The 20,329-nt window shown below is 42.9% G+C and overlaps 1 protein-coding gene across 3 annotated transcripts in view; it reads left to right on the forward strand.

Annotated features, from left to right (window-relative positions):
- LOC146548183 (protein NLRC3-like) overlaps window positions 1-19,626 on the forward strand; it is a 115,065-nt gene extending 95,439 nt beyond the window's left edge. For 2 of the 3 annotated variants that reach the window (XM_085266170.1, XM_085266173.1), the window contains one exon: window positions 19,449-19,626. In XM_085266170.1, the coding sequence (XP_085122296.1) occupies window positions 19,449-19,626 (178 nt within the window). Of the gene's footprint in view, window positions 1-3,276; window positions 3,454-19,448 lie in introns of all 3 variants that reach the window. The other variant, XM_085266172.1, reaches the window with a different exon arrangement.
- The last annotated feature ends 703 nt before the right edge of the window (window positions 19,627-20,329 follow it).

The raw sequence follows: 20,329 nt of genomic DNA on the forward strand, positions 1-20,329 counted from the left end.
TTTGCAGATGTCCATTTATAAAGCTCCAACAACTCAAAGGTGAACATTATATAGGAACATCTGTTCGTATATAAGGCTTTTTTTTTAAATAAACAGCTCATATGTCAGCTGTCAGCAGAACTGTAGGACTGAAAAAATGTAAGAGAAGAGAAGAACACTCCCGAGTGTGTGAGGACAGAAGGATCAGCTTTGTTTCAGATTTGAGAGATAAACTTTATATTTCAGTTTGTGATGATTGTGTTCTCGTTGTGATTACAGGAGCCGTCCTCAGATTCAGACCTCAGCACCACCCAGTGACAGCAGACAGATCATCCTATAGTTTCACTCTTTGTAGTAACTCCATAATTAACTGATGAAAACAGTCCAAAGGTTAAAGTACCACATGCGCTGTCAGTGACAGCTGCAGCTGTTTAAAGATAAAGTTAAAAGGATGAATCACCCATGTAACTGTGTCACTGTATATCAGCATCAACAGGACCTGAGTTTGGTGTTTGAGAGAGCTGTTGTCTACGTCTGTGTGCTGTCATTGCTCAGTCTGACCGAACGATGGACAGACTCAAGTTTGACTTTGAATCAAACTGTGTTATTAAACAGTTTCATGGTTCAAAAAACAAAACAATCAAAAACACTTTTTTCATACTTGTGTTAAGTTTTGTATAGAAATGAGACAAAATTGATTGTGAGGTTAAATGTGATAGAAACAGCTCACACTGACATCCATCCTGATCAAACATGAGTGTCATGAAGCCTGTTTGCAGTTGTTTGCACTGTTTTCCACTCTGGATGTTGTTTCTGTTCAGCTGTGAGTATAAAAGGCTCCATTCTACAACCTGTTTGTGTTAGTTGTTCAATAGAAACATTATTTTGTGCTGATGTTGCACTTCTTTTATTCACAACCAAAGAGTTTTTGACGTCCGCATCAAAATACAAAGATCAGTATTGTCTAATGTTTTGGCTGCAGTGTGTTTTTGCAGACAGGTATAACTGAACAGCTTTAGTGTTTAGATTTTTTAAACTTGAGTATGAACTTATACAAAATGCAGCAAGATATTAAAAAAAGTTTGATTATAAAATCGACTATATTGGATTCATATCGATATCGGACATAAAAAGTGGCATTGTTCCATCTCTGCTTTGACTAGAGACACAGCTCTAATCAAAGAGGTGGTCCGCTTGCCTCCGCCCCAGAGAGAAGGGTTACATCTCCTGGGTTTAGGTGCGGCTTGCCCCTCTGAGGGCGGGGGTACCTGGACTTGGGATATAGAGTATGTTTGGGGAGTGCGACGGTCTGTGCAGTTTATATTTGTGTCTGTCTACACGTTGGGTGAGTGCCGAGTATTTGGTTGTGCATATGGGGTGGGAATGCACGTTGGTGTCCGCGTGCGCCTGTTTGTCTGTGTCTATGTGTCAGGTTGGGTCTTAGACTCCACCTCTCTGGGTACATCTCAGGCCCTCCAAAGTACGGAGGCCTATCTCCCCTCACCACACTCCCTGCCGGTGGCTGATGCCCTCAGACGTTGGTGTGTTGGTGGTCCTTGTCGTCTGGGGCTGGGCGCTCATGTATGTACCGGCTCACTCCTGGTGGCCGATTGGCGATTCCCCCCCTTTTGGTGGTCCTCCTCGGGTCCTTGTACTCTGGGGCCTCTGGATATCTGGGGCCTGGATCTCCTCCATACCTGCTTCATACCCTGGGGGACGGGGCTATGGCTCCCCACACTCCCTAGCAGATCGTTACATGGAGAAACCTTTGGAATACAAGCATGCTGATCCACACAGGTGTACACACGGGTGTTCACAGACGCGGACTACACCTTTATGGCTGCTGCCTCTAAGCACATTGTGCGCTGTCTATCTTGCGTGCTGCACAATATCGTTTATTATTTAGTATCTACTGTTATCTACTACTAGCTAGTTTATTGTGATGGTGCTGTTTTTATTATGTTGTTTGCTTTCTCTTCTGTTTTTTTTTCTCCATACAGGTGATCCAGGTGTTTTGTTTGTTTTTCTTTTTTTCTTCCCCCCTTTCTCACCGTCTCTTCTCCCCTTTGGTTTTCTTTCTCTCCCTCTCTTTCTTTCATTCTTTCTCCCTGTCCTGTCCCCCAGTCATGTCTGTCCCGTTTGTAGCAACCGAAAATAAAATAAATTCATAATTATAATAAAGGTCAATCAAATGGACCAATATGGAAAGGCCATGATGATCCACTTGGTAAAATAAATCCGCTTGGCATCTTTCTTGGCGTTAAGACAACAATTCTGATGGCTAAAGATCCAAACGGGACACACACAAAAAAAGAGACACAGCTCTGTGTTTTCCAATTTGTCATCGTTTTGAAAGTTTACATTTCTTCAGTGTTGAGCAGCAGAAATGAGACTTTCCTGTCAGAGGTCATTTTTTTAAAAATGAGGTGAATCAACCATGAAAACCATGAATCAACATGTGAACATGAGCTGATGCTGCTGAAGTGAAGCAAAGTTACAGAGGTTTGATTAATATTGAGTAAGAACTGGACTCTCATACAGCGAGACTCAAATGCCTTTAAACATCAGCTTATCCTGCTGATCCAAGTCCAACACTGAGTTTGTAAAAACATGTTTGTCAATCATTTTGTTTGGTTTCTGAGGAAAAAGATTCAATAACTTGCTGCTAATACACAACATTTCATCATATTTCCTCATAACCCTCTTTTGTCTGACCATTTGATCCCATTTGAATTTGCAATAAAGGATCCACAGAGTTTGGTGACAATAATGACAGTAGATGTTTGTGTGAAAGTGCTGGAAGCAAATGAGTGTGTGATGTTCGTTCAGTGTTGCACTTTGTAGACGCTCCCTGAGCACTGGTCTCACAGCCAGCTGCACATAGAGACCAGTGTTGTTAGTCCAGGTCAGAAGATGACTTGTTGGAATGAAAATGAGCTTGTAGTTTGTCTGCTTTAATAATGTGACTGGAAAAAGGTGTTGGACTTCAAATATGTCCATTTCTTTCACACTTCACCTTTAAAAGTGAAGCCATGTGGTTCCTGGAAGGAAAAACACGACTTTTTCAAGTCTTTGTCCTGTTTTTATGAGAAATGTACGACTTTAATGTGAAACATTCAGAGTTTTTTCTCTTGTTGTGTTTGTTTGAAGCTGCTTCCTGTTGGCTTCAGCTGTTTGGAGTTTCCATTTTCTAAACTTCTACATTCTGAACCTTCTTCAGCTCTGAACAGATGATGAAACACTGAATGATTTCAAGCACTTTGTCTAATAAACTTACATCTTTCATTCTTTATACAGATTGAGGGACTGTGGTTTGTCAGAGATCAGCTGTGATTATCTGGCAGCAGCACTGAAGTCCAACCCCTCCCATCTGAGAGAGCTGGACCTGAGCTCCAACTACAAGCTGCAGGATCCAGGAGTGAAGCATCTGTGTGGTTTCCTGGAGAGTCCAGGATGTAAACTTGAAACTCTGAGGTCAGTCAGCATGTTTTAGTTGTGCTGAGATGAATATGATGTGAAAGTTGTGCTGACACTAAACTGCAGACATCAGGCTGATATTATACTGATCCACACTGAGGATCTTCATGGTAAAGTCTGTTTTCTTCTTCTCTGGTTTAGTCCATTGACTGCAGCAGAACAATGTTCACATTTCAAACAGTGATACTCAACGTATGGCCCGCGGCCCACACGCGGCCTGCCCACCTTTCCTGATTCAGAGAGAGGGGACCCTGATTAACTGTGTAGCTTCTTCCTCACAGTTCTAAGTATCAGACACAACAATGAATAATCCACAGCTGACTGTCTTTAGCAGGTCAAAGGTCACGGCACACAGCAGACAGTCAGAAATATTCTAACTCTGATCATTTATCAGTTGTGACACTGTGAGACTTGATCAGAGGTGTGATCATCACAGCAGAGGCCTTTGTGTCAAAGTCACTGAGGATCAAACAGAAACACATGAAGCAGATTTTCCTCTTCTGGCTTTTTATAGCAGATAACCTTCAAAATATTCTGCAGTCGATCAAAAACTGAAGCAAACCATGAAGCAACATGTGAACATGAGCTGATGCTGCTGAAGTGAAGCAAAGTTACAGAGGTTTGATTACAGACACAGCTGAGAGTTTGTAATCTGTCATCATTTTAAAAAGTTTCCATGGAACAGCAGAAATGAGGCTTTACTGTCAGAGGCCGACAGCACTGAACACAACAGCAGACTGGTGGCTAATAAACAGTGAATGATGCAGAAACAGATGTTTGAAGCTGTTCTTGGAGTACACTGAGAGAGAGAGAGCTGTGCAGGCAGGAACAGCCAAAGTCAGAGAGAATTCATGAGCATATTGATCAAACGTGAAGCAGAGTTTGGATCTTCTTTTGCTGCTGCTTCACTCAGTTTTGGTTGGAGACAGATGAAACCTGCAGCTTCAGGATCTGTGAGCTGTCCACTTTCAGCCCCGACGGCGTGTCCGTGTACGTGCCGTCGAGTGAACGATCCACGCTCTGTGTTTCCATCTTTGTGTGTTTAGCTGCTCTCATTTACTGTTTTATCTGTTTGCTGCTTGTTGAAATAGTTTGTGAGCTTTAACCTGAGATTCTGGCAAAATACATTTATATTAAACATCGATTCAGGATTGAATGAATCAACATCGTTTTATTCAAATTAAAACCATTTAAATGGGAACATGAATTTTTTACAGCCATGCTGGGTAATGTCAGCTGTTCCATGTGCAGCTGGCTGTGAGGCTCAGGGAGCGTCTACAAAGTGCAACACTGAAAGAACATCATCCATAAATATTGAGTAAGAACTGGACTCTCATACAGCGAGACTCAAATGCCTTTAAACATCAGCTTATCCTGCTGATCCAAGTCCAACACTGAGTTTGTAAAAACATGTTTGTCAATCATTTTGTTTGGTTTCTGAGGAAAAAGATTCAATAACTTGCTGCTAATACACAACATTTCATCATATTTCCTCATAACCCTCTTTTGTCTGACCATTTGATCCCATTTGAATTTGCAATAAAGGATCCACAGAGTTTGGTGACAATAATGACAGTAGATGTTTGTGTGAAAGTGCTGGAAGCAAATGAGTGTGTGATGTTCTTTCAGTGTTGCACTTTGTAGACGCTCCCTGAGCACTGGTCTCACAGCCAGCTGCACATAGAGACCAGTGTTGTTAGTCCAGGTCAGAAGATGACTTGTTGGAATGAAAATGAGCTTGTAGTTTGTCTGCTTTAATAATGTGACTGGAAAAAGGTGTTGGACTTCAAATATGTCCATTTCTGTCACACTTCACCTTTAAAAGTGAAGCCATGTGGTTCCTGGAAGGAAAAACACGACTTTTTCAAGTCTTTGTCCTGTTTTTATGAGAAATGTACGACTTTAATGTGAAACATTCAGAGTTTTTTCTCTTGTTGTGTTTGTTTGAAGCTGCTTCCTGTTGGCTTCAGCTGTTTGGAGTTTCCATTTTCTAAACTTCTACATTCTGAACCTTCTTCAGCTCTGAACAGATGATGAAACACTGAATGATTTCAAGCACTTTGTCTAATAAACTTACATCTTTCATTCTTTATACAGATTGGAGCGCTGTGGTTTGTCAGAGATCAGCTGTGATTATCTGGCAGCAGCACTGAAGTCCAACCCCTCCCATCTGAGACAGCTGTACCTGAGCGACAACTACAAGCTGCAGGATCCAGGAGTGAAGCATCTGTGTGGTTTCCTGGAGAGTCCAGGATGTAAACTTGAAACTCTGAGGTCAGTCAGCATGTTTTAGTTGTGCTGAGATGAATATGATGTGAAAGTTGTGCTGACACTAAACTGCAGACATCAGGCTGATATTATACTGATCCACACTGAGGATCTTCATGGTAAAGTCTGTTTTCTTCTTCTCTGGTTTAGTCCATTGACTGCAGCAGAACAATGTTCACATTTCAAACAGTGATACTCAACGTATGGCCCGCGGCCCACACGCGGCCTGCCCACCTTTCCTGATTCAGAGAGAGGGGACCCTGATTAACTGTGTAGCTTCTTCCTCACAGTTCTAAGTATCAGACACAACAATGAATAATCCACAGCTGACTGTCTTTAGCAGGTCAAAGGTCACGGCACACAGCAGACAGTCAGAAATATTCTAACTCTGATCATTTATCAGTTGTGACACTGTGAGACTTGATCAGAGGTGTGATCATCACAGCAGAGGCCTTTGTGTCAAAGTCACTGAGGATCAAACAGAAACACATGAAGCAGATTTTCCTCTTCTGGCTTTTTATAGCAGATAACCTTCAAAATATTCTGCAGTCGATCAAAAACTGAAGCAAACCATGAAGCAACATGTGATCATGAGCTGATGCTGCTGAAGTGAAGCAAAGTTACAGAGGTTTGATTACAGACACAGCTGAGAGTTTGTAATCTGTCATCATTTTAAAAAGTTTCCATGGAACAGCAGAAATGAGGCTTTACTGTCAGAGGCCGACAGCACTGAACACAACAGCAGACTGGTGGCTAATAAACAGTGAATGATGCAGAAACAGATGTTTGAAGCTGTTCTTGGAGTACACTGAGAGAGAGAGAGCTGTGCAGGCAGGAACAGCCAAAGTCAGAGAGAATTCATGAGCATATTGATCAAACGTGAAGCAGAGTTTGGATCTTCTTTTGCTGCTGCTTCACTCAGTTTTGGTTGGAGACAGATGAAACCTGCAGCTTCAGGATCTGTGAGCTGTCCACTTTCAGCCCCGACGGCGTGTCCGTGTACGTGCCGTCGAGTGAACGATCCACGCTCTGTGTTTCCATCTTTGTGTGTTTAGCTGCTCTCATTTACTGTTTTATCTGTTTGCTGCTTGTTGAAATAGTTTGTGAGCTTTAACCTGAGATTCTGGCAAAATACATTTATATTAAACATCGATTCAGGATTGAATGAATCAACATCGTTTTATTCAAATTAAAACCATTTAAATGGGAACATGAATTTTTTACAGCCGCCTCTAATGCTGGGTAATGTCAGCTGGTCCATGTGCAGCTGGCTGTGAGGCTCAGGGAGCGTCTACAAAGTGCAACACTGAAAGAACATCATCCATAAATATTGAGTAAGAACTGGACTCTCATACAGCGAGACTCAAATGCCTTTAAACATCAGCTTATCCTGCTGATCCAAGTCCAACACTGAGTTTGTAAAAACATGTTTGTCAATCATTTTGTTTGGTTTCTGAGGAAAAAGATTCAATAACTTGCTGCTAATACACAACATTTCATCATATTTCCTCATAACCCTCTTTTGTCTGACCATTTGATCCCATTTGAATTTGCAATAAAGGATCCACAGAGTTTGGTGACAATAATGACAGTAGATGTTTGTGTGAAAGTGCTGGAAGCAAATGAGTGTGTGATGTTCTTTCAGTGTTGCACTTTGTAGACGCTCCCTGAGCACTGGTCTCACAGCCAGCTGCACATAGAGACCAGTGTTGTTAGTCCAGGTCAGAAGATGACTTGTTGGAATGAAAATGAGCTTGTAGTTTGTCTGCTTTAATAATGTGACTGGAAAAAGGTGTTGGACTTCAAATATGTCCATTTCTGTCACACTTCACCTTTAAAAGTGAAGCCATGTGGTTCCTGGAAGGAAAAACACGACTTTTTCAAGTCTTTGTCCTGTTTTTATGAGAAATGTACGACTTTAATGTGAAACGTTCAGAGTTTTTTCTCTTGTATGCTGTACGGCCACAGTCCAGATGTATATGCGGATAACGGCATATGAGCACACACATAGCAGTCCGTCCTATTGTTCAAGTGAGCAGTTGTATTCATAAACTGCCACCAAAAGTTTGTAGAATAGCCATGAGGGTATTGGGTGTGGTTTCCTTGGACATACAGGGTCTCCACAGCTGACCATGATGACATCAAAGCCATTACACCCAGCAGGGTAGACAACACTTTACCAGCCATTCTGATGAGTACCTGTGGCTCAGTTGGTTTCTTCACCGGATTGAGACGAAGGGCCCTAGAGGCTTTCCCCCCCTTTGTACCCGGTCTTCCTGCCACTTACTCCGAGCTGGCCTGGATGTGTGTCACCTTTTTGCAGTGGCTTTGGTGTATCCAGGTGGGTCGTTCTGCAATCTTCACAGCAGTTGGTGTTGTCAGCAGAGCCTGGTATGGTCCGTCCCACCGTGGCTTCGACCAGCACTTCCTCTTTATGACCTTTATCAGTACCCAGTCCCCTGGCTTCAGACGTTCTTCCTGTACAGAAACAGAATCATCTGGCAGATTATTTGCACTCATGACTTCTTTGCTTTTCAGCATTTTAATCATCCAGTCTGCTAGTGTGTTTTCTTCTTCTGCTTTATCATTATCATTACAAAACACTGGAACTCTAAATGGCCTGCCATATATTATTTCAAAAGGCGTTAGGCCATTATCAGTTGGCGTGATTCTCATATACATTTTCACTAGCTCAATGCAGTCTACCCATGTTCTGCCTGTTTCCTCCATTGTTTTCCTGAGTCTCAGCTTTACTGTGCCATTAGTCCTTTCAACCAGCCCTGCACTTTGTGGGTGATATGAGCAATGGTTTTTCAGCGTTATCCCCAGATGTTGTGACATTTTCTCAATTACTTCATTCACAAAATGAGGACCATTGTCACTGTAAATAGTCTGGGGGATCCCATGCTCTGGGATCACATTTTTGCATATCACTTTAGCCACTGAAATAGCATCTGCTTTCTTAGTGGGGACAACTTCTACCCACTTTGAGAACGGGCACACAATCACCAGGCAGTACCTGTAGGTGTTACAGTTAGACAACTCAATGAAATCCATATGGATTACTTCAAATGGGTAGCTGGGTCTGGGAAACTTTCCTCTCCTAGGTCTGAGGTTTCCCTGAGCATTATGTTTACAACATATTAAACATGCTTTACAAAAATGTTTTGAATAAGCATTGAATCCCAGTGTGAAAAACTGCCGTTCGACTGCTGCCACCATCCCAGCTGTCGAGACATGGCAGAGCCCGTGGCTCAAACTTGCAGCAGTCCTATATAGGTTCTTAGGCAATATAGGTTTATCACAAAGATAGTAGACATCACCTCGCAGGCTTGCTCCTTTAGTGAGCCACAGCTGCTTCTCAGCTGGAGGTGAGTGTGACTGCATGTCTGCTAACACATCATGTGTGATGGGCGTAGTTTGCTCCTGTGACGCCAGAACATGAACCCCATGTGTTCCAAGGGCCGCTTCCTTTGCAATTTTATCTGCAAAGGCGTTGCCTAGTACAATGGGGTCAGTGCCACGTGTGTGTGCTGCACATTTACAAACCGCAACTTTACTAGGCAGTAAGACTGCTTTCAACAGGGCCTGCAACAATGTCGCATGCTCCACAGGTTTACCTGTTGATGTTGTCATGCCTCGTCTTGACCACTGAGCGGCAAAGAAATGAAGTGTAGCATATGCATACTGACTGTCAGTATATATAGTCACTGCCTCCTGTCTCTTCTGCGCCTGTTCTAACCACAATTTAGCGGACGCCACTTGTAACTCTCTCTCCTGTTTCAATTTCCCTGTCGCACAAGCTGCTTTCACTGTCAACTGGTCTACTAACATTTGACATTGTCCTACAACCAATTTACCTTCAAAATCATATTTCTTGCGCCAATGTCCTAAATACTTTGCGCTACCGGGAGCGAATTTCACCATAAACTTCTCGTCACCCTCTGACACACTCTTGGTTGCTTGGGAACCCATAATAACAACAACAGCTGCCGACGTCACAGACCACGTGTTCTGCTCCGCACACACTCACACAACAACAACAACAACAAAAAATATCCTCACACACAAACAACAAAAATTAGGCCTATTGTCTCAACGCAGTCTCACACAGTGACTGCGTGCTTTGTCGCACACAGTGGCAAAGACTTACATAGCAGTGATCACGCGCTTTATCGCACACAGTGATAAAGACTTTCAACGCAACCTCACACAGTGGATGCGCGCTTTGCTGCACACAGTGGCAAAGAATAGTCGCACACAGTGACTACACGCTTTATCGCACACAGTGATAAAGACTTTACAACTCAGCCTCACACAGTGGCTTAGATTTTTCACATACCTACTTGGTGTTGCTTATTGCGAGTAGCATCAGTCCCGAATCCCGTCAATCGTCATCCATCGAGGAGAAAAAACAGACGGCTAATCCACCGGCTCGATGACGAATTCTCACGCCTCGGGACTTTGCTGCAGGACCTCTATAAGTCCTGGCTGACGTCAGTCTGTCGGCGTGTCTCTTTTCCCCTCGGTGAATGTCGACTCCAGGGATCCGGCTCTCGAAGGACCAATTAATGATAGGTTTGTAGTTTGAACCTATCCACTGGAACGTTAAGGACAATCTGCTACGCAGCAAAAAGCAAGACACAAGGCACCAAAGTTCTCTGGTTTACTCATGCATGAGGGAGACCTGGCTGGAGCCAAGCGTCGTTCCACCACTTGACCACCATCAGACTCTCAGCCAGGCTCCCCATAGCACTCCTTTTATTGTGGTTACATGAATATGCATAGGGTCATTAACATATAGCATCTCACATAGGTATACATGTGAACAAAGAATACTGTGTGTGTGTGTGTGTGTGTGTGTGTGTGTGTGTGTGTGGTACTGCTGATCAAAGGGTCATATAACATCCTTGGTCAGGAAGAGGGTAGACCCCCCTTCACCCTAGATGGTTCACCCTAGATAACATGGTGAGGAAGTCCAGCAGTTCATCTAAACAAAAAGCACTTAGACTAGAACAGACGTAGCTACGTTAATCCTGCCATAAAACAATAAGAGAAGGTACGACCTCTCTCGTGCTCCCAGGATGTGGGTGTGCATTCTAGTGTGGAATACACACCAAGCCCCTGCAGCCTGCTAAAGATCACACATCCTATCACTACACAATTGATTATACACCTCTAAGAATATATGGTTAAATATTTCCTAATACAAATGACAATAATAAAATCTAAACCCATCAGAAAGCGAGAGTTAAAACACTGAACAGTGTCCACTGAGCTTCTCATGCTATTCTCATGCTCAAAGAAGTTTAACAGGAAGGACGACTCGTCCATCAGGCGTCCAGCTGTCCGTGACCGTGTCCACAGCAGAGTGTGACCGAGGCTTCATGCTAACACGCACACATGAAGCTAATACCACCACGAGCAGCTGCTCAGTGGATTTGGAGGACAAATGTCTGCAGCTTCTCACAGGCAGTATGCAGAATGTGGATCTCCACAAAGACTGTGGAGAGCTCGTCCCACACTCTAAATCCACACTTGTCTGCACAAAACTTCTCACACGTTCCCGTCACAAGTGTCTTCTAAGTGAAGCTACCAGGTTCAGGTCCAGCTTGTTTATCTGGAGCTGCAGGAGATGATCCATCCTCACAAAGCAACACAGCAGATATGCAAACACACAACACAACCAAAGGATTCTCTCTGCATGTCTGTGGCTGATGCTGCTGGAACGAAGCTGTTTGAAACCTTGTTGTTCTGCACTTTGGGACCAGAAGAGGAAACTGAAGCTCTGTGCAGAGGGTCCAATGGAAGCAGCCAAGCGCTGTAAGTGTCTGCTGTACAGGGATGCTGGTTCAGCTGTGGCTCAGTTTCACAGTGTGACTCAATAAAAGCAGCAGGAAATCAAAGCTTGATGCTTTCATCAGTGTGGAAATAAGAAAGTTTCCTGTGACAGACGCTGGAGCTCTTTCACTCTCAGCTTCACAGTTTCAGCTTCAAACTTCTTCCAACATGTTTCTAACACGGCCACATTCCACCTTAATGGAGCTGATATCTTGTGCATCAGCACATTTTCTAAAGGCAGCGATCACATCTTTAGTTTTGGATGTTTAACTGCAGATTGTTTATGTGTTTATAGCACATTAATTACAGCAGCAGCGTTGACCACAGTGCTGTACAAGAATCCAAAATAACGATTAAAATAACTCCTAATATTAATATCACACATCAAATATCAAATAACTCTCATGCTGTATTAAAAGCCAGTGAATACAAATGTGTTTTCAGAGCAGATTTACAGAGACTGACAGCAGGAGCTGGGGCTGTTCGATAGAACGATGTATATATGATGACCATATGAAAACGTCTATCGTTTCATATCACGCTCTTTGTTTCCTGCTTATGTGTTTGTGTTTTCCAGATAAAGCTTTCAAAATAAATCTGAAGATCCTGTTGAGACTTTTCAAAATAAACACAATACATTACTGCGGTCGCTCGTTTATCGAGTTACGTTCTAAAAATAAGTCTCAGAATGAAGTAGCAGCTTTATGTTTTACAAGTATTATAGAAGTTTTAAGGCAGTTAAACCCTCACTGCACACTTTCTACACTTTTCTCAGACAGGCATGAACATTTTCACACTTTTCTCTCTTGTTTAAACAAAGTTCAAACCTTCATAGAAAAATAAGTTCATTATTAAAGAATGAAAGCAAAGTGTTTCTGAAACGTGTCAAATCAGCCTTTGCTGGCATTAAATGAGCTTCTGTGTGAGGAGCACTCGTCCATGGCCTGGGCTCCTCGCTGTCAGGTAAAGTTTCATAAAGCTTTTGAGTTTTTCTGCAGATAATGTTGGTGTCCAGCACGATGTTCTTTTTCCTGCGGTCACTGAGCCACAAAGCCAAAGCTGACTCCATCCTTACGATGTTCTTGTTGTGGACAGTTACAACCTTTTTGCCTCCTTGTTGAAACTATGATGGTCAGCATCTTCCTCTGCCCTTGGCTGCTACCACAGGTGCAAAACGTCTCGTCATCATTGTTGTTTGTTGGGACAAAACGTACAAACATACAGTGCAGCACTGCAGAGTCACACTGCTGTAAATTTGAACACATTCTGTACTGTACAGGAGACACGGCACGAGATTGGCTGACAATGGTCTACAGCCAATCAGGACGCAGAACACAATGCGCTGTAAAAAACAAAAACATGCAAAATTGCACAAAAAAGATCAGCGAAACAGCGAGGCCGCCAAAGGTGAACTGTGTTACAGCGAGGGACCAGCGTATATGTGGTTGTTGGGACGATAAATGTCTTTGAGCTTGTGTCAGAAGACGAGCTGCAGCTTTCTGGACCAGCTGCAGTCTTGCCAGGCAGGTCCCACTAACTCCAACATATAAGGAGTTACAATAATCCAGCTGGGACGTCATGAAAACGTGGATCGCCCGTTCAAGGTTTTTAAAAGATATAAATGATCTCACCTTAGATAAAAGCCTCAGTTTGAAGAAAGACCGCTGTACAACTGAGCTCAGCTGTTTTTCAAATTGCCGTCAAATATAAGCCCCAAATGTAATAATGCGATTTAATAAAAGAGCTGAACCAGTCTAATAGAGCGCCCTTGATGCCGCCATGCTCCAATGGTGAGGTCAAGATGCTGTGGTCAAGGCAGCAGTCAGATCCAAAAGCACAGCTGAGTCTCCTGATCAGTGGCTGATAAAAGATCATTAAGAACTTTTCAAAGTGCAGTTTCAGTGCTGTGAAGAGCTTTAAAACCAGACTGAAACCTTTACAACAGATTGCAGCTGAACAAATATAATCTTTTACAAAATCTTCGACAGGAAGGGAAGCTTTGAAATAGGCCTGAAGTTTGAGCGGACAGAGGATCCAGATCAGGTTTTTAGTACAGGCTGTACAACAGCATGTTTCAAACAGGCTGTACAACACCTGAACTAAGACTGCTGTTAAAAATCGCTAAGATGTCGGAACCGACAACCTTTAAAATCTTTTTAAACACGTGTTGGAACAACTTCATTTGGACAAGATGATGTCTTTATAGCATCACATCGTTCCTCCACCTGATCAAACCACACAGGCTCAAACTGATCAAAAACAGCTGAGCAGGTGAATATTTTAGCCCCGGTGCGATCTCGGGCGAGAGTATCGATGATGGCCAAAGGGCAGCGTCCAGCTCTACGGCCGCTGAAGAGCAGACTCAACAGACGCGCGTGATGTGGATCCTACTGCTCTAAAACTGGAGCTTCTTCAATCCATTAAAGAGGACATTAGTACGCTGTTAAAAGAAGAAGTCAGAAATGCATTGAAAGAAGATTTTGACAATATAAGGGCTGACGTGCAAGGACTGAGAAATGAGATCGCTAACAGCATGGCGGCGACGTGCGGCGAAGTTGATGGAGTAAAGGTTACAGTGAAAGAAGCTGAGGATGGGCTGTCAATGTGGAGCGATGAGGTGACCACCCTGCAGTCTACAGTAGAGAGTATGAAGGAGGAGCTGTCTGACCTGAAGGATAAATGTGATGAAGGCAGGAAGCGGAGAGCTAACATCCACATCATAGGGATCCCAGAGGGCCTGGACTCGAGCTCCTCCACGGCCGTATCCGTGCTACTACGTGAAGTGCTGGGTATGGATAAAGACGTTATTGTCGACCGCTCACACAGGAGCCCTATCCTGAGAAAGCCAGCTGGTGACCCGCACGCCGTCATAGCCGAGCGTCACTACTACCAGGATTGTGTGGCTACGCCGTGCCAGGGCCCAAGCCCCGCTTGAGTTTAACGGACAACCTATTGCAATATTACGACTGGGCGATATGACCCAAAGTTCATATCTCGATATTCTTTAGCTGGATGGCGATATACGATATATATCTCGATATTTTTAAAGTCAGAAAGTTCGAACAAAAAGAGAGTTCTTAGTCAAAGCTGTGTCCCAAATCTCACACAGGCACATTTATTAACATACAGCGTAGATGTACATGAAACAATTACTCAGGAATAAATGATCAGCATTTATTAAATAATAATGCTCCATAAATAAAAGAAAACAATGTTGTTTTTGTGCATAACAAAAAGCTCACAATCGTGCAGTCAAAATGTAAACAGACGCTGAGCATAATAACAAGCAGCTGCTCTGTTCCCAGGTTCTACTGCGTGACTGACAGCCTGGAGTTTGAAACCCTCTTTGTAACCGTGTCTCTTACAGGTGCCATTTATGGTCCTTATACACACTCAATACAGTAATATTACGTTGAAGCAGAGTACGTATCACTCCGCGAGGCTCCTCGTAGCTGTAATGCTCCAACAATCCATCAAGCGGTGCGGCCTCGTAGCTGAGCAAAGTCGTACCAAAACATCTGTTGAAAGGTTTCTGAGCGCCGTGTAGCACATAAAATCGGTTCGAGGTCAGTAAGCACAACCAGAATTCATCCATAAGGCGCACTGTCGATTTATGAGAAAATTACAGGATTTTAAGTGCAGAAAATATAGTTTATGGTTTTCCTTTGATCTTAGCAAATATCTACGCCTCTAATTGGGACGATCACAGATTTTTCACTAATGTCTTTGCGCGGCTCCCCAATATGTCATCACACAATATCATCTTTGAGGGAGACCTAAACTGCTCATTATCTGCTATGGACCACAGTTCACACAAAAGTACACTTAGTCCAAAGTCAGCATGCGTCATTCAGAGCTTTCTTGATAATTATGGGCTGGCTGATGTATGGAGATTTCATAATCCTGCTTCACGTCAATACTCTTTTTTTTCTAATGTCCATAAAACATATATTTGTATAGAAAAACGTCTCCCTTTAGTTACAGAATGTGATTATAAGACTCTGGTGATTTCTCCTCTTGCTTTTTCAATGTGTATTCCTGATGCCTGCTCCAACTATCAGCCATGGAGATTCAACTCAGTGTTGTTAGCAGATGAAGAGTTTGTCAGTTACAAAAGGTCTCAAAGAGATTTTTTTTCTATCAATCAGACCCCAGAGATGTCATCATCAGTCATTTGGGAATCTCTAAAAGCATCTGAGAGGCCAAATAATTTCATTTTGTGCCAAACAAAGTGCAACACTGAAAGAACATCATCCATAAATATTGAGTAAGAACTGGACTCTCATACAGCGAGACTCAAATGCCTTTAAACATCAGCTTATCCTGCTGATCCAAGTCCAACACTGAGTTTGTAAAAACATGTTTGTCAATCATTTTGTTTGGTTTCTGAGGAAAATGATTCAATAACTTGCTGCTAATACACAACATTTCATCACATTTCCTCATAACCCTCTTTTGTCTGACCATTTGATCCCATTTGAATTTGCAATAAAGGATCCACAGAGTTTGGTGACAATAATGACAGTAGATGTTTGTGTGAAAGTGCTGGAAGCAAATGAGTGTGTGATGTTCTTTCAGTGTTGCACTTTGTAGACGCTCCCTGAGCACTGGTCTCACAGCCAGCTGCACATAGAGACCAGTGTTGTTAGTCCAGGTCAGAAGATGACTTGTTGGAATGAAAATGAGCTTGTAGTTTGTCTGCTTTAATAATGTGACTGGAAAAAGGTGTTGGACTTCAAATATGTCCATTTCTGTCACACTTCACCTTTAAAAGTGAAGCCATGTGGTTCCTGGAAGGAAAAACACGACTTTTTCAAGTCTTTGTCCTGTTTTTATGAGAAATGTACGACTTTAATGTGAAACATTCAGAGTTTTTTCTCTTGTTGTGTTTGTTTGAAGCTGCTTCCTGTTGGCTTCAGCTGTTTGGAGTTTCCATTTTCTAAACTTCTACATTCTGAACCTTCTTCAGCTCTGAACAGATGATGAAACACTGAATGATTTCAAGCACTTTGTCTAATAAACTTACATCTTTCATTCTTTATACAGATTGAAGAACTGTGGTTTGTCAGAGATCAGCTGTGATTATCTGGCAGCAGCACTGAAGTCCAACCCCTCGTATCTGAGACAGCTGGACCTGAGTAATGAGTACTCCTGGTTTTTGACCAACAACTACAAGCTGCAGGATCCAGGAGTGAAGCATCTGTGTGGTTTCCTGGAGAGTCCAGGATGTAAACTTGAAACTCTGAGGTCAGTCAGCATGTTTTAGTTGTGCTGAGATGAATATGATGTGAAAGTTGTGCTGACACTAAACTGCAGACATCAGGCTGATATTATACTGATCCACACTGAGGATCTTCATGGTAAAGTCTGTTTTCTTCTTCTCTGGTTTAGTCCATTGACTGCAGCAGAACAATGTTCACATTTCAAACAGTGATACTCAACGTATGGCCCGCGGCCCACACGCGGCCTGCCCACCTTTCCTGATTCAGAGAGAGGGGACCCTGATTAACTGTGTAGCTTCTTCCTCACAGTTCTAAGTATCAGACACAACAATGAATAATCCACAGCTGACTGTCTTTAGCAGGTCAAAGGTCACGGCACACAGCAGACAGTCAGAAATATTCTAACTCTGATCATTTATCAGTTGTGACACTGTGAGACTTGATCAGAGGTGTGATCATCACAGCAGAGGCCTTTGTGTCAAAGTCACTGAGGATCAAACAGAAACACATGAAGCAGATTTTCCTCTTCTGGCTTTTTATAGCAGATAACCTTCAAAATATTCTGCAGTCGATCAAAAACTGAAGCAAACCATGAAGCAACATGTGAACATGAGCTGATGCTGCTGAAGTGAAGCAAAGTTACAGAGGTTTGATTACAGACACAGCTGAGAGTTTGTAATCTGTCATCATTTTAAAAAGTTTCCATGGAACAGCAGAAATGAGGCTTTACTGTCAGAGGCCGACAGCACTGAACACAACAGCAGACTGGTGGCTAATAAACAGTGAATGATGCAGAAACAGATGTTTGAAGCTGTTCTTGGAGTACACTGAGAGAGAGAGAGCTGTGCAGGCAGGAACAGCCAAAGTCAGAGAGAATTCATGAGCATATTGATCAAACGTGAAGCAGAGTTTGGATCTTCTTTTGCTGCTGCTTCACTCAGTTTTGGTTGGAGACAGATGAAACCTGCAGCTTCAGGATCTGTGAGCTGTCCACTTTCAGCCCCGACGGCGTGTCCGTGTACGTGCCGTCGAGTGAACGATCCACGCTCTGTGTTTCCATCTTTGTGTGTTTAGCTGCTCTCATTTACTGTTTTAGCTGTTTGCTGCTTGTTGAAATAGTTTGTGAGCTTTAACCTGAGATTCTGGCAAAATACATTTATATTAAACATCGATTCAGGATTGAATGAATCAACATCGTTTTATTCAAATTAAAACCATTTAAATGGGAACATGAATTTTTTACAGCCGCCTCTAATGCTGGGTAATGTCAGCTGGTCCATGTGCAGCTGGCTGTGAGGCTCAGGGAGCGTCTACAAAGTGCAACACTGAAAGAACATCATCAGAATCAGAATCAGAAAGGGGTTTATTGCCAAATGTTGAGCAGGTTTACAACATTAGGAAATTGCTGCGGTGCTTCAGTGCAAACATAGTGTCATAAATAGCACTTAAATAGACATGGAAAAAAATAAAAGTAGGGATAAGAATTAAAAGTGCTACGTGGGAAGATATATACATGAGTGCAGGTGGTGATCAGTGCCAAACATGGAATGATGCAGTGAACACAGCGTAGGGTGTTAGTGATGGGAACAGTCATACGGTTATTGTTCATGTGTCCGACAGCAGAGGGGAAGAAACTGTTCTTATGGCGAGAGGTTCTGGTGCGAATGGACCGGAGCCTCCTGCCTGAGGGGAGCAGGTCAAACAGACTGTGACCAGGGTGAGAAGGGTCAGCTGAGATCCGAGCTGCACGCCGCAATGTCCTGGAGGTGTACAGGTCCTGCAAAGATGGGAGTCTGCAGCCAATCACCTTCTCAGCAGAGCGCACAACACGCTGCAGTCTCTGTTTGCTGCAGTCTCTGTTTCATTCATCCATAAATATTGAGTAAGAACTGGACTCTCATACAGCGAGAATCGAATGCCTTTAAACATCAGCTTATCCTGCTGATCCAAGTCCAACACTGAGTTTGTAAAAACATGTTTGTCAATCATTTTGTTTGGTTTCTGAGGAAAAAGATTCAATAACTTGCTGCTAATACACAACATTTCATCATATTTCCTCATAACCCTCTTTTGTCTGACCATTTGATCCCATTTGAATTTGCAATAAAGGATCCACAGAGTTTGGTGACAATAATGACAGTAGATGTTTGTGTGAAAGTGCTGGAAGCAAATGAGTGTGTGATGTTCTTTCAGTGTTGCACTTTGTAGACGCTCCCTGAGCACTGGTCTCACAGCCAGCTGCACATAGAGACCAGTGTTGTTAGTCCAGGTCAGAAGATGACTTGTTGGAATGAAAATGAGCTTGTAGTTTGTCTGCTTTAATAATGTGACTGGAAAAAGGTGTTGGACTTCAAATATGTCCATTTCTGTCACACTTCACCTTTAAAAGTGAAGCCATGTGGTTCCTGGAAGGAAAAACACGACTTTTTCAAGTCTTTGTCCTGTTTTTATGAGAAATGTACGACTTTAATGTGAAACATTCAGAGTTTTTTCTCTTGTTGTGTTTGTTTGAAGCTGCTTCCTGTTGGCTTCAGCTGTTTGGAGTTTCCATTTTCTAAACTTCTACATTCTGAACCTTCTTCAGCTCTGAACAGATGATGAAACACTGAATGATTTCAAGCACTTTGTCTAATAAACTTACATCTTTCATTCTTTATACAGATTGTGGAACTGTGGTTTGTCAGAGATCAGCTGTGATTATCTGGCAGCAGCACTGAAGTCCAACCCCTCCCATCTGAGACAGCTGGAGCTGTATGGAAACAACCTGAAGGATCCAGATGTGAAGCAGCTGTCTGATCTTAAGAAGAGTCCAGACTACAGACTGGAGACTCTGGAGTAAGTAGAGTGATGGAGTGAGTGGGTGGTGCTGTCAGCAGTATTGTACTAAACACAGTCAGTATGAAACAAAGATCCAGTGTTTCCTGTAAAGCTGCAGCTTCTCAGTGAAGCTGTGAGAGGAGAACGGTGACAGGCTTCAGGATTGGACACAAACACTTCCTGTTTCTCACCTTTATGGTCACCATAGTAACGTCTGACATGCTCTGATCAAACGCTGTCAACAGCCAATCAGCTCTCTGAACAAAGCAGCACGCAGACCAATGACTGCATTGATTTCCAAGTTTAAAGCAGTGAAGAACACAGTCTGTAGGTGAGGAAGAATTTAGTGAGAGCAGATGTTTGGATGGAATTCCTCCAGTTAACAGCTGGAACCGTCCATCTGGATTGTTGGGCTTGTTGTTGGGGTTCCTACAGAGCTCAGAGTGGACACACCAAGGTTCTTCTAATGAATGAAAGTCCAAACTCAAACTAGGAGGGAAAAACATTTTCAGCAACTTCAATAAAAATCCAAAGATTAGAAAAAGTGAAGCAACAATGAGTCCTAGTACAGTCCCAGCACTGACGTCCCTGCTGCTCTTTATACTGGATGTGCTGCATCACTGACTGACAGCTGATGAAGAGTCTCTGGAAACACTCGTTTATCTCCTCTGCTCTTCCTCCTTCTCTCTGCAGGTGGAGGTGATGATGGTAAACAGGACGGTGTG

This window comes from Mchenga conophoros, linkage group LG23 (genome assembly GCF_057382185.1).
Source record: "Mchenga conophoros isolate Kocher_MC1m ecotype Shallow Benthic linkage group LG23, M_conophoros_male_GT1.1, whole genome shotgun sequence".
NCBI classification, from domain to species: domain Eukaryota; kingdom Metazoa; phylum Chordata; class Actinopteri; order Cichliformes; family Cichlidae; genus Mchenga; species Mchenga conophoros.